At 39.3% G+C, this 13,286-nt stretch overlaps 1 protein-coding gene across 4 annotated transcripts in view; it reads right to left on the minus strand.

The window, feature by feature from the left end:
• The window catches only part of usp13 (ubiquitin specific peptidase 13), a 36,397-nt gene that overhangs the window by 13,099 nt on the left and 10,012 nt on the right, over window positions 1-13,286 (minus strand). For 3 of the 4 annotated variants that reach the window (XM_088999965.1, XM_088999963.1, XM_088999961.1), the window contains 11 exons: window positions 12,481-12,623; window positions 10,963-11,147; window positions 9,638-9,735; window positions 9,357-9,547; window positions 8,093-8,164; window positions 7,215-7,320; window positions 4,803-4,928; window positions 4,262-4,415; window positions 3,672-3,846; window positions 3,517-3,605; window positions 1,705-1,827 (listed from right to left, as the gene is read on the minus strand). In XM_088999965.1, the coding sequence (XP_088856091.1) occupies window positions 1,705-1,827; window positions 3,517-3,605; window positions 3,672-3,846; window positions 4,262-4,415; window positions 4,803-4,928; window positions 7,215-7,320; window positions 8,093-8,164; window positions 9,357-9,547; window positions 9,638-9,735; window positions 10,963-11,147; window positions 12,481-12,623 (1,462 nt within the window). The remainder of the gene's footprint in view (window positions 1-1,704; window positions 1,828-3,516; window positions 3,606-3,671; window positions 3,847-4,261; window positions 4,416-4,802; window positions 4,929-7,214; window positions 7,321-8,092; window positions 8,165-9,356; window positions 9,548-9,637; window positions 9,736-10,962; window positions 11,148-12,480; window positions 12,624-13,286) is intronic. The other variant, XM_088999962.1, reaches the window with a different exon arrangement.

Below are 13,286 nucleotides of genomic sequence, written 5' to 3' on the forward strand. Positions count from 1 at the left end.
AACATTATAATGTATCATTATTATTAGCAAGCGATAGCAAATAACTTCACCTTACTGCTCGTTGATGAAAGAATGATTTGTTCAATAGTTTGATATATCAGGACAGGCCTCACTATTTGGCAAGCTGGACATGCTTTTATTTTAAAGTGGCAAAGTAACCATGTCAACTCTGAGGGAACTTCAAACTTGACAAAAATATATATATTCAGCATTCTTGATGCAGCTGTTTTAAATAAATATGCCGCTGTCAGAAATGGATAAGCAAATGCTCTACCATCGGTCACATCAAAGAACTTTTAAGCATGTACACAGAGCTGGAAATAGTAGGCTACGTACAAACATAGATGCAAACTTCTGTCTGCCATATTAGCGCACTGGTTTTGTACATAAGACAAGGCATTCAGAAGGTGAGAGAATAGCAAACTCATTGTGCCTTCTGCTGTTTGAAAAATATATACTTTTCGAGTGACTCAAGGAACAATACTGTTTCAAAAACTGTGGAAAACATCGGGGGAGCCTTTGCAAGCACACAATCCAATCTGGAAACAGACGGCGTGCAACAGAAAATCTGATAATACGGCGATGACAAGAGTGATGTTCTTACGAGTGGTGTGAAAACAACAGGAATTCGGAACAACAAAAGTCGAATGAGGTGAACCAAAATCTCCTGGAAAAATCTGCTTCAATATCAGATTAAATGTGATGTTTACTTGACAGGTGCAACAATTAAATAGATTAATTGACAACTAATCAATTATCAAATTGAATTATGATTTATGATCAACTTAAAATTTACCAAATTCTCATAATGTCAGATTGAATCAAAATGAAACGGTGGATTTTACTTTGGAAACCCATGACTAAGATTTTTGGATGAGTTACAAAGAAAACAAATACCTGAATTTATGTTTGTGCACCCACAATTTAAAATAATAACAAGCAACTTTCTACAACCGCTCCAGCAACTATTTTTCCAATAGCGATTAGCCGCTGAAGGATTATTGCTGATTATAATTTGTTTAGTTAAGGCTCTGCCATGGTATTTTGCTTTTCTCAATGATATGTCATGAAAATAATGTCATGATGTGCATCTTAAATAATGTCATGATTTGCGTCTTCAACAATATCATGATGTGCGTCTTACGCCATATTTACTCTAGCCTGTATAAACCTCTGATACGCAGAGTGAACCAAGTTCATTCTTGAAGCCATCTGTTAACCTTGATACACCGCTTAGTGGAGACTTTCTGGACAGACTGATAAAAGATATACGTATGAACCAGGTGTGTTGCAACAGGGAGGCTTGGTAGATATTGTTTTGGAAGAATGCTGCCGTGGTGTCGCACCATACTCTTGATACTGGCCTTCTGATGAAATAAATGTTGTCAGTCCATGATGTGGACACACTTGTGATCATGCAGCCGTTTTCTGTAAATCATGTGTGTCCGGAATGTTCTGCAAATAAACCATTTGAAGGTACTGTTCATTGGCTCCAGCCTTTTTTTTTTGGATTGCCAAAATCCTCACCATCCAATATTAACAAACACGCGGAGGAAAGAAGGCCACTGTCCTCTAACACTGCAAATCCAAAAGCGTTTTTGGGGGAGACGGCAATAAAGTTAACTTGGTATGTGTGTGTTTATTTGTGCCATTTCTAGCCATGTTTCCCATTATGTTAGTAGTAAAGTCGGTATTTTTGATTACCCCTGGTGTCTTCGGGCAGCACAATGGGTGGCATAAGGTCAGGCAGCTCCTCTTCACCTGATTGCAGTCCCGTGGCCCTCAGACGGCTCAAATCCAGGAAGTCTGGAACATCAATGCCCAAATCTACAGGAAAATAGTTGAATTGTTTTAACTGGCATATAAAGGCAACTTTCTTGTAAATTATGCCAAATATTGGGTAAGGCCTTCTTAAATGTGAGCCCCCCCACTCCCCATTCATTTTGTGCTTTTCCTCATGAGTTGGAGCTGACTTTGGGGTGAGAGGCCAGGTACACGCTGGATATAAGTGTTTAGATGAGGGTTATCAAAATCCGGTCGTAGAGGGCCGTTGTCCTGTGTGTTTACCAAGCCTCCCTGTTGCAACACACCTGGTTCAAATGATCAGCAAGACTGACATTGAACCTGCTCATTTGAATCAGATAGGTTGCTACAGGGAAACTTGGTAAACCTGCAGGACAGAGGCCTTACAAGACCTGAGTTTGACACCCCTGGATGTCACTGGAGACAAATTATCATTTGCTTACATTAATAACAGTGCCTTTTATGGAAACGATGGTGAGCCTAATGTTTGTTTGGGGGATTTGAAAGTAATTACCTGAAGAAAATCTGCAAAGGCACAGGGAGAACATGCAAACATGCTCCATAAAAGAATGCCAGAGCCACATCCAGAACTTTTCCACTGTGATGTAGTTGTGCTATGAAATCAGCAAACTGCTTTTTTCCCTGATGTTATCTACATTTAAAAGTTTTCATAAGAACATAAATAGCAGAGGACCTCTTAATTGTCACATAATTTTTGCCTTATGAAGCGGTGTCGGAGAATCATAGCTCACCGCTGCCCTCTGCTGGATTTACAAAAAGCTGTCCTGCTGGTTAATAACACGAAGGAGAAACGACTTCTGCCTTTTTTCCTTCCACATTTATAACATAACATGAAACAATGCCCCTTAACCTCTCCTACGAGGATTCATTGAAATAGGACTTTTTTATAGTATGTTGTGGCTGCACGGTGGCTAGATACAAGAACAACCACCAAGCATAAATTCACTGTGAAATATCTGCCTCTCACTGACAGAACATAGATGCATACATATTTGAACAAAGACGGATAATTTATCGGAAATAAACATTTGTCAGACTAATTGAATAAAATCAGAGACTTTTTTGCAGTGTGCTACATTACTTTACGCTGGCCAATTACCGTATTTTCCAGTGTATAAGGCGCATCGAAGTATAAGACGCACTCCCATTGAATGATGTATTTTAAAATGTTTTCCATATGTAAGGCGCACCTTCAATTAATGAAAAAAAATCCAAATATAATATATAAATATATATACGTTTTCCAAATATAAGGCACACCACATTATGAGGCGCTACAGTAGAGGCCGCTGTTATGTAGGACTTCTTAGACAGGGGGAAATGGAGTCGGTGGCTGCTGACAGTAGTTGCGAGACCTGTTGTGGTTCAATATTACTCCACATATAAGGTGCACCTGCATATAAGGCGCAGGGTCATCTTTTGAAAAAAAAGGAAGGCTTTTGAGTGGGCCTTATACACCAGAAAATACGGTAAATGCTCATTACTTCGTTGAAGCATAGCCTTTGCGCTCACATTTTGACAGACAATGCTCTGTCCTAAAGAATTCAGTGAGTGTTTATTCTCACAGGCAAGTAACATCTTTCACAATAACACAGCGCAAGTTCAACTTCCTGGTCACAAATGAAGCTGGAGGACCTAAGTGGAACGCAAAAAAAAGACAATTATAGCTTCTCTAAACCAAGCGACAGTTACCTAGTTTCTTTGGAACCCAGTCAACTCCAAATGTGAATTTCTTGATTTGGACTGCCAGGTATTCCGGAAACGAGGCAAAGCGGGACGTTCTGAAGCAAAAAGCGACAAGACATTAAAGCATGTTAAATTGGGGACAAAATACACAGGTAGCTTACTTGACTCCGGCTGACTTGGCTTGCAACTCCGAACTCCAGAAGTCTGGCACGTTCTCAGGCTCAGTAAAGGCCTGAATGCAGGCTGTGAAAGGGATGCGAGCCCGAACCGGCTCAGGGGGAGCGCTCATGTTTTCTTCGGCTTCCCTCCGCTTGGCATCGTATGCCAACAACTCCTCTGGTGGGAGTAAAAGAACAAATTTGTCAAATTTTAAACTGTATGCTGATACTATAAATACAGAAGTTCATTGTCTTTTCTCATTAAAAAAAGAGTAAAATGCATGTGTTGAGTGGTCATAGAAGGAATTCTAACTTTTATCTGAATGCACCAATGTACAGTAAAGTCTCGTTATATCGATATTCTCGGGAGTCCGAAAAAATATTGATATAACCGGACTATCGATATATCCGAACCTGCGCGCATGTAATTTTCTCCTTGCGTTCATAGAAATAGTATCGTAATAAGCGGTACTGTCGATATAACCGATATCGATATAACGAGACTTTACTGTAGTTACATATGTAATTCTGGCCTTTATTTGTGTAGAATTGAACTCTATGTGTTGGGTCGTGCTTCAAACTAACCAGTTTACCTCGATTGGTTGCCGCCTCGACAGGGGCTGGCAGCTGAATGCAATAATCCACCCGCTGAGTGTATCGAACCCGGCGTGTCTGACAGCACTGGACTCGCTCCTCCACCAGGAAGCGGAAGGCGTCACTCGGATTCTCTGAGCTCGAACTGTTCCTCTGCAGTTATGTATAATCGATGACGTATTAACTTCACTGCCATTAAATTTGTTGATGAATATTATCGAGGAGATCTGTTTGAACGTTGAAATGGCACTTCCACTGACTTCCACTAACTAATACTGATTCATTATGACTTTTTCATTTTGATAAGTCATGATTTTAATGTATGTTCATTGTAAAATATTGTAGATTATCATTCTAGTTAGAAATGGGAGTCTCACCAAATGTCTTTGATCAACGATGGGGAAAATTATGAATATCATCAATCAACGTTTTATTAACAAATAATATCTTTGTATAAGGGGCCAGGTAACAGTCAGCAGAAGGATGAAGTAAAATGGTTTGGTGTATGTACGTTGAATGAGGATGTTATCTCCAACTCACTTCCACCAAGTTGATCATATGAAGGAAAAACTCTTGTGCATCTTGTTGCCTGTTGGAGGAAAACTCTGGATGTCCCCGGCTGACCAGAGCCTTCAGCATCCGGGGGGAGATGCCTTTTTGTTGGTGCTGGAAAAAAAAACCCGCATTACATCATGTCAAACATAAGTGGTTTATTTCAGTGGAAACATAATGACTATGAAACACGAAAAAACAAACTAGATAACCCGGGGGAAAAAATGATGTAGAATGGGATCACCCGAAGTGGGCAATCCCTTACTCTCATTTAAAAACCTTATGAAAAGATGGAAGAGAATCCATTTTGGGATTGCTGTAAGGTATTCAAAAGAGACGAATCAAACATTTACATTTGAATGGCCAACGCTGACATAGGTAACCACTGGCCGCACAGTCTTAGCCAGCCGACATTACGTGTCCAGGCGTGATCTATACATCATATCTATTATGGAGGACAATTCAGCTTAAAGAAAATGTATTTCCCAGCCTGCATAATACTTCAATGGCTTTTCACATTCAGACAGCCGAGAATAACATGTCTGGAATGATAGTGATTTCCAGAAGTGTGCAATAGTACGATAGTAACATGTTAAAACACAAGTTGTCCAAATTAAACCGTGAGTGGATCCTGTGATACAATTAGTCGCCGTTTTGGGGTGAGCTATTAGAACACAGGTGTCAAAGACAAGGCCTGGCGGCCATATCTGACAAGCCACATCATTTTATTCGGCCCGCGAAATCAAATCAAACTGGTGAATTGACATGATGTTTCCTAAGGTCCGAACTATTTTTTTCAAATTGTCCCACGTAAACCACAATAACAGTGATTATTTTTTACCTCCAATTTGAAAACTAGTTATTTATTCATTTGTTGCACTCTCTATGTAATATGTGGAAGGGATGAAACATTCTAATGGCGTCCCCAAATTCATCACGGCCCTCGAGAGGAAACCGTAACTACAATGTGGCCCTCACAAAAGAAATGAGTTTGACACCCTTGTATTCGAACTTATCCAGTGTGCTTATAAAGCCAAGGTGCGGTATACCCTTGACGCAGGGCACATATGACATTCACATTCATACATATGAACCAGTAGTTTTTAACCTGGGTTCGATCTAACCACATGGGGTTTGGTAAATTGGATTTAGGGGTTCGACTGATCATCTGCCATGGAGGTTAACCCTCATATTATGTTAAGAGCTCAATTGGACCAGTTTTATCCATTTTTGTGTTGCCTAAAGCACTGGATATCCTCTCCTTTTCCTTTCTTCAAAACAGTCGTAAAATATCCCAATGAGATCGAAAATATGTTGTCTCTCTTTTCACGTATGTTTATAACATCTCATAAACAGTTGTTGTTGATGTCACCTCGTATTAGATTGTTTTGTGTGGATCTTTACATATGAGTAAAAATGACCCACAACATAATCAATGTGATTCTTTTTCAACATAATATGAGGGTTAAGACGCAGTTGACTACACAACTCAATTACGACTTGACTGCTTGGCCATCGCTGGATGCAGATGATCACATTACATTGATTGTCCGAATCAGTGCTCTGGAAAATTTTGTTTGGTCAGTAGTCACCGTGTGACTGTCGAGATAGTACGTCATAAAATAAAATCAAGTAAAATAAAATAAATACATACATGAATACACAAATAAATAAATGAATAAATAAATGAATAAATAAATAAATAAATAAATAAATAAATAAATGAACTGCACTTAGGCCATGTAATTGTACTGGCTTTTTATGTTTTTAATAGATGAGGGTTTTTTTAATACATTTTTATTTTTTACTAATGAAGGGTTTAGTGAACGTTGGGTTGGGTTCGGTACCACTAACAAGGTTAAGAAGCACTGCGGTACACAATTTGGAGTCTTCGATAAACCCAACACAAATGTTTTTGAAAAGTGGGAGGACAGCAAAGTATCTGCGGTCCAAGAACAGAGAGAAGATTCAAACTGAGATTCTTGCAACAGAACTATGAAGCAAACGGGTTAACCATGATGAACCATGCACAGGGAGGGAAAGAGGTAGATAATTTGTGAAGGCGAACTGTTGACAACAAAGTGAAAGAACAGACCAAAGCAAACTTAAGAAAGTGGAAAGAAAGAAAAGAAAGCAACAGTGCAAGTGGAACCGTGACAGCTGTTTTCAGAAGCTTGGGGCTGCAAATACGGTGCTGCAGCCAACAGCTATTTTCAGACTGAGAGAAAGACGCTCCAAGCACATTCTTACAAAGCACGCGAGGTCCTGCATACAAACATTAAATTACATAAAAGCTAATGAGACGGTCTCACACAAAAGCATTTTGTTTGTTTGTCGGCCGGCACTGGGCAGGAGCATGCTTGCGTGGCCCAAGCGACCAGTTGTGGAACGGAAACATACCCGGTTTAATACCTTGTATTCTTCTTTCATCACCTGTTCAATGAGCTCAGATTTCATGGGTGGTTTGGAGTATTGCCCTGAGAGGAGCCCATGGCCCACTTTAGCCCTGTTGGACAAAACACAATTCAAAATAGGATGACATGAAATTATTCTTTGTTCTATTTTTACAAGACGTCTTCACTTGTCAGATCACCATTTTCTTAACTTGTTGTTTGAAAAGATTCTTAACCCAATTTACCCAACGTCGATCGCCGCTTTATGCATTCAGATGCGTCGGATGGGTTCATTGTGATGAGCCTAATACAAGTTCTGTAATATTTGAGTTTTACCAATGTATGTGTTTTTAGTTTCAGGATTCATTCACTTTCAACCATGAATTCCCACGCCTGTTTCCGGTGAGAAGAAGTTTCTTCAAGTGGATTTGACACTGGGTCATTGCAGAAGACAAACTGTTCAAACAAACATTCACATGTGGACAATTTAGTGCCTTCAATTAGGCCTGCTCAGAACACATGGTTTTGAAGGAAACCAGAGCATGTGGAGAAAATCCACAAGCGCAAACCGAACACAGGAAGGCGAGAATTGTGATTTGAAGCAGGAACCTCAAAAGTGTAGAAATCATCCTTGGTGCCCACTATAAAAAAAAGCTTTTCAAATGAAACACTTGTCAGCATATTTTGAAAATGTGTTTACATGATTTACTGCCATTCCCGAATTTATTTGGTAATTGAAAAGCATTATGTGGAGCGCAATTGCCGAATTTGTTGTGAATTTGAAACACTCAACTAAATCTTGCAGTAAACGTGAGTTATTGCAAAACTGCCAAGTCTTAATGATTGGGCCATAAATGTCCATTGTGTGGTGCTGAAGTCACTTACATTTGAGTAGCGAAATCCTGTGTGGGGTCGAGAGGTGAATAGTCAAATATCCTTTGAAGGTTTCCAACATACCTAGAGTATTACATGTTACAAAGTCACTTTTTTTATTTATGAAAGTTTGTCCACTTTTTGTTTTTGTTTTTTTTCAAATACCGTATTTTCCGGTGTGTAAGGCGTACCGGAGTATAAGCCGCACTCCCAATGAATGGTGCAATTTCAAAAATTTCCCTATACAGTGATCCCTCGCTACTTCGCGGTTCACTTATCGCGGCTTCAGTGCATCACAGATTTTTTTTCAGGGGAAAAAAACTTTTTTGGGGGGGGTAAGAGTCTCTCTCCGAGAGAAGAACATTATTATCAGTAGTTGTTGGCACTCTTTCTTTTTTTTGATAATAGAGAAAAAAAAACGTTTTTTTTTTATTTTATTAATGGCATGCAAATGTGCAAACAAACAAAGTAAAAGAAACAACACTGCAAACAACACTGCAAACAGAGCAGAATAAAATCAAACACAATGGCTTTGACAGCTCATGGAGCATCAGAATCAGAAAACTTTTATTCGTCCCACAATGGAGCATTCTGCTCCATGAGCTGTTCTGTATTCTTAACAAAAAAAGAAAGAGTGCCAACAACTACCGATAACAATGTTCTTCTCTCGGAGAAAGACTCCTTCCAATATATATATATATATATATATATATATATATATATATATATATATATATATATATATATATATATATATTTTTTTTTTTTTTTTTTTTTATATATATTTTTTTTACATTGTACTGTATGCGGATTTCACCTATGGCGGGCTATTTTTGGAACGTATCTCCCGCGATAAACGAGGGTTCACTGTATAAGGCGCACTGGACTGGCACACCTTCAACGAATGAAAAAAGTTTTCCAAATTATAATATATAAATATATTAACGTTTTCAAAATTACTGTATAAGGCACAACATATTATAAGGCACTACAGTAGAGGCTGGGGTTACGCACAACTTATACGGGGGGAAATTGAGTGGGTGCTGACAGTAGTTGCGAAACCTGTTATGGCTCAATATTACTTCCCATATAAGGTGCACCTGCGTATAAGCCCAAGGGTCAGCTTTTCAAGAAAATCTAGGCTTTTGGGTTTGCCTTACACCCTGGAAAATACGGTAGTCAACTCGGGCCAGTGTCAAAGAAAGGATTGTGAGTGACAATGGAGAGTCCATATTAACAACCTGCTAAGGAATTGAGGCTTTCTGTGTGTACTCACATCCTCTGGAAGTCTGGGATGCTGAAGAGGACCTGCATGACTGTGCTGAGGTAGCAGCTGCTGCCAAGGTTTTTGATGCCCGTGTAACCAGAACCGTACACCGCTTTCAGTTTCATGCCCGACTCCTGGATCACCTCCCATTCACTGACCCGTGGTCGGGCATTGTTGTCTGTGTGGTGACCATTTTCTGTCTGAAGGGGAAGTGAAGGCACACCTCTCAGAACTTCATATGAAGTCAGAACGTGTGTGAGCGTTTGTGTAACAAGGCCAGGAGGACTTACTTTTTTCTGCATCTGGAGCATGTCTATTCCAAAGTGAGAGAGGTGTTCCGATACGTGCGGGTCTAAAACGGCTTCTTCTTCCTCAAATGAATACACATCTGTAACCAGGACATAATTTCGTCAATGTGGTGGAACGTCCAAAATTGTACCATTCGGATAGACCAAGATTTTCTGTAAACACTCTGCCATGCATGCCAAGCATATTTGGATTATGTTCAAAATAAAAAATATAGACTGCAGCAATTTAAATTTCAGACAGTGCAACTAAATGTTTACAGGTAATTTTCATTTTCTTCTCAAATATATTTTTGTTGGTGGCATACGTCTGCTCCATTACAGCCCAATTATTAGTAATACACGTAATACTCATTTTGTGAAGTTCATTCATTTAAGTAGTTCAATTCAAAATGTGAAATCAATATATTATTTAGACTCATAGCATACATTGCAAGAGATTTCAATCCTTTATTTGTTAGAATTTTGATTATTATGGCTTAGTTTATGAAAACTGCTTTTTTCTCATTTTTTGAGACTGATTTTGCAGTTTTCATCAGCTATAAACCATAATAATAAAAATTCTAACACATAAAAGCTTGAAATATTTTGCAGTGCGTCTTCTTTTCCTTTCGGCTTTTCCCTTCAAGGGGTCGCCACAGCGAATCAGTACGCATGTTTGTTTTGGCCCAGCTTTTACGTCGGATGCCCTTCCTGACACAACCCTCTGTATTTATCCGGGCTTGGGACCGGCACAAGAAGACTTATGTCCCTTTGTGGCTACAGAACAAGCAACTCGCTCAGTAAAAGGCTCGCAAACACAAAATGGTCATCAGCACGGCAACAATCAAAAAAGCAAAACTATACTGATATATATATATATATATATATATATATATATATATATATATATATATATATATATATATATATATATATATATATATATATATATATATATATATATATATATACACAGTAAAGTCTTGTTATATCGATATTCAAGGGAGTCCGAAAAAATAGTGTGTATATATATATATATATATATATATATATATATATATATATATATATATATATAATAACATTTGAGCTGAAATATAAATGTTTACTACCAAGTGGATTTGTTGGTGACTCTATTCTAATGATGGTCATGACGGTGGTACTTCGAGATCTTGATAATTTTAGGTGGTACTGTAAAAGGCACTCGTTAATATGCGGGGGCTGTGATGTGCTGAGTGTTTGGAGGTTTATACCAAATTAGATAACACACAAGACACTATTCTGTATTGGATGAGTGAGAGCAAACTGGGACATCAGCAATATAACACCTGCTCCATCCGGGGTAATGGTGTCCAATTTGACGGCTAGCGGGTGTTTGGTCTGTTTGTAGTGGTCCAGAGCGTGTCCATTGCCACCGCTGCCATCAAAAAACCACTTCCCACAGAGCATGGCGCCATCCGTCAGGTTCAGCCACAGGTTCTCTCTCATTTCACACTTCTGACACTTCCAGCCACTGCCGGCGGGGAACGACATTGCTGTCACTGGTGTGTTGCCATTCAATTGACTAGACTGAAAAAAAAAATGCTGAAAAAATTCTCTGTAAATCCCAACAGACAGGAAATTATCAGTTTTGAAATAAAAATGCAAGAATGATGATCAATGCCATATACTGTTTGTCTCACAGTGGAGAAATTTACATTTCACAGCAGTAAAAACAAAATACAGGATCTACTGTAAAGGTAGCCACTCTCATGGCGCCATCTTGAAGTCAAAAAAAAAAAATAACTAACAAAAAAACACAATGTGACACAACACAAACGAGACCGACAGCCTTCAATCTCAAGCACTTTCTGCACCCTCTTTGTTGCATGAAGGAGTTCTAGATGAAAGAGCGAATCAAAGCGTCCTTTTCACCAATGGATCAGGGACTTCAAAGTGGAATGTGCACGTCTGCTACAAGCTAAGTTTTGAAAGCAAGCACGAAGCTGTAGCATTAATTGCCGAAAAGAGATTGTCTCACATCTCCTGTCCCGCGTAAACCCGCTACAATTCCAAGCCGCAACAGTTCCACATACGCATCGGCGCTCTGCGCTGACACTCCTGTCTTCTCATCGCTCCTCTAGCCATGCATCCATCCAGCCGGAGACTGGATTTATTTGTCTAGCCTTTGTGTTCATTTGGGATGAAGGACAGCTTGGGGCTATCCCAAGTAACTTTGGGCGAGAGTTAGGGTGCACCCAGTTGCCTGGTTGGCAGCCAATCGCAGCGAATCATAGTCACGTTCACACCTATGGACAATTTAGTTTTCAATAATCCGAACATGCATGTTTTGGGGCAGTAGAAGGAAGCCAGAGTGCCTGGATAAAACTAATACAATCCTGTCAGCTCCCCACTGGAATTCAACTTCCCATCCTCAGAACTGCAAGGCAGATGTGCATTCATTTAGTGTACTGTGCCATCACATGACTACAATAGCATGCTGTAAAAAATAAACGAATAAATTGGCTCACATCGAAAACTAGGGAAGAAACTACTCTTATATTTGTTGTATGGTTGCCGACCTGTTGTCTGTCGCACATTAAACCTGAGCCAGCTGGTGACCACAAACATACGGTCATTTCGAACAAAGTACTAGAATAAACTTGCTCGATGAATGTGTTTTAAGCCATAAACATGAAGTCTTGATCACAAATAGCAGCAAGCTGTGGAAGGTTGTTTGCACTCTCAATTTTATAAACTTATATTCTCCAACATGGAAAATGATGTAATTTTTTGAAAATACAAGCAAAAGGAAAGATCGAGAAGAGCCCATTAATCACTGAGTGTGGTTTTTGGGGTTGTCCTACCTCGGGGGGATTCGGACTCCGTTGTCCAATTGTCTGAGGCTTCTGGCGTGTCTGGATACCTGGATCTCCTCCTCCCAAGATTCAAGCTCCTGCTTTTTGTAGGCTGACGGAGCATTGAGAACTGCATCACAGGCGATGGTTACCTGAATGAACCGGAGGAAAAGTGAGGCCTCTTTATTAAGTACATATCACCATGCTTCTTTAACAGGACATTTTGCTGTTGTGAAGAACAGCAAAACAGAAACATGCACAATGAAAATCTGTTGGAGCCTCATAACAGCCAAAACCGGTTTTTTTTCAACCATAAACAAAAACATGCAAGGCATTCAAAGTCTGACTCCATTCTCCGTGCATGCTAATCACAGAAGGAGGCCACTTCATTAGGTAAACAAGTTTTGAATGAAATTGAATGTGATCAGTCCAAGAGCAATCAAAAATATGTTGCCTTTACAAAGACAAGAATGATTTTTAAGTATTATACCTCTATCACCCCCTTCAGATAAATATAAATAAATAGTATCATAAACATCTTTGTACACTGGAGTGCACTTGTACTCCAACGTGAAAAATACCACAGCAAGAAGTTGTCAACATCCCCATTTTAAAAATCTGTAATGCTAGACTTATTGCTACAGGTCATGTATTGGCTGCAGTTACACAGAGCAGGTCTACCTAATGTTAGGGCAGTTGAGGAGGGCATGCACATTCAGTGTAGTTCCCCTACTGTTTGTGCACATAACTCAAAGCAACCTACAAAGCCTATGATACATTGACAACGTCGACATTTTAGAATGAACACTCACCGA

The sequence above is a fragment of the Hippocampus bargibanti genome, linkage group LG07 (assembly GCF_051943395.1).
Source record: "Hippocampus bargibanti isolate YZ-2025 linkage group LG07, ASM5194339v1, whole genome shotgun sequence".
Lineage (NCBI taxonomy): Eukaryota > Metazoa > Chordata > Actinopteri > Syngnathiformes > Syngnathidae > Hippocampus > Hippocampus bargibanti.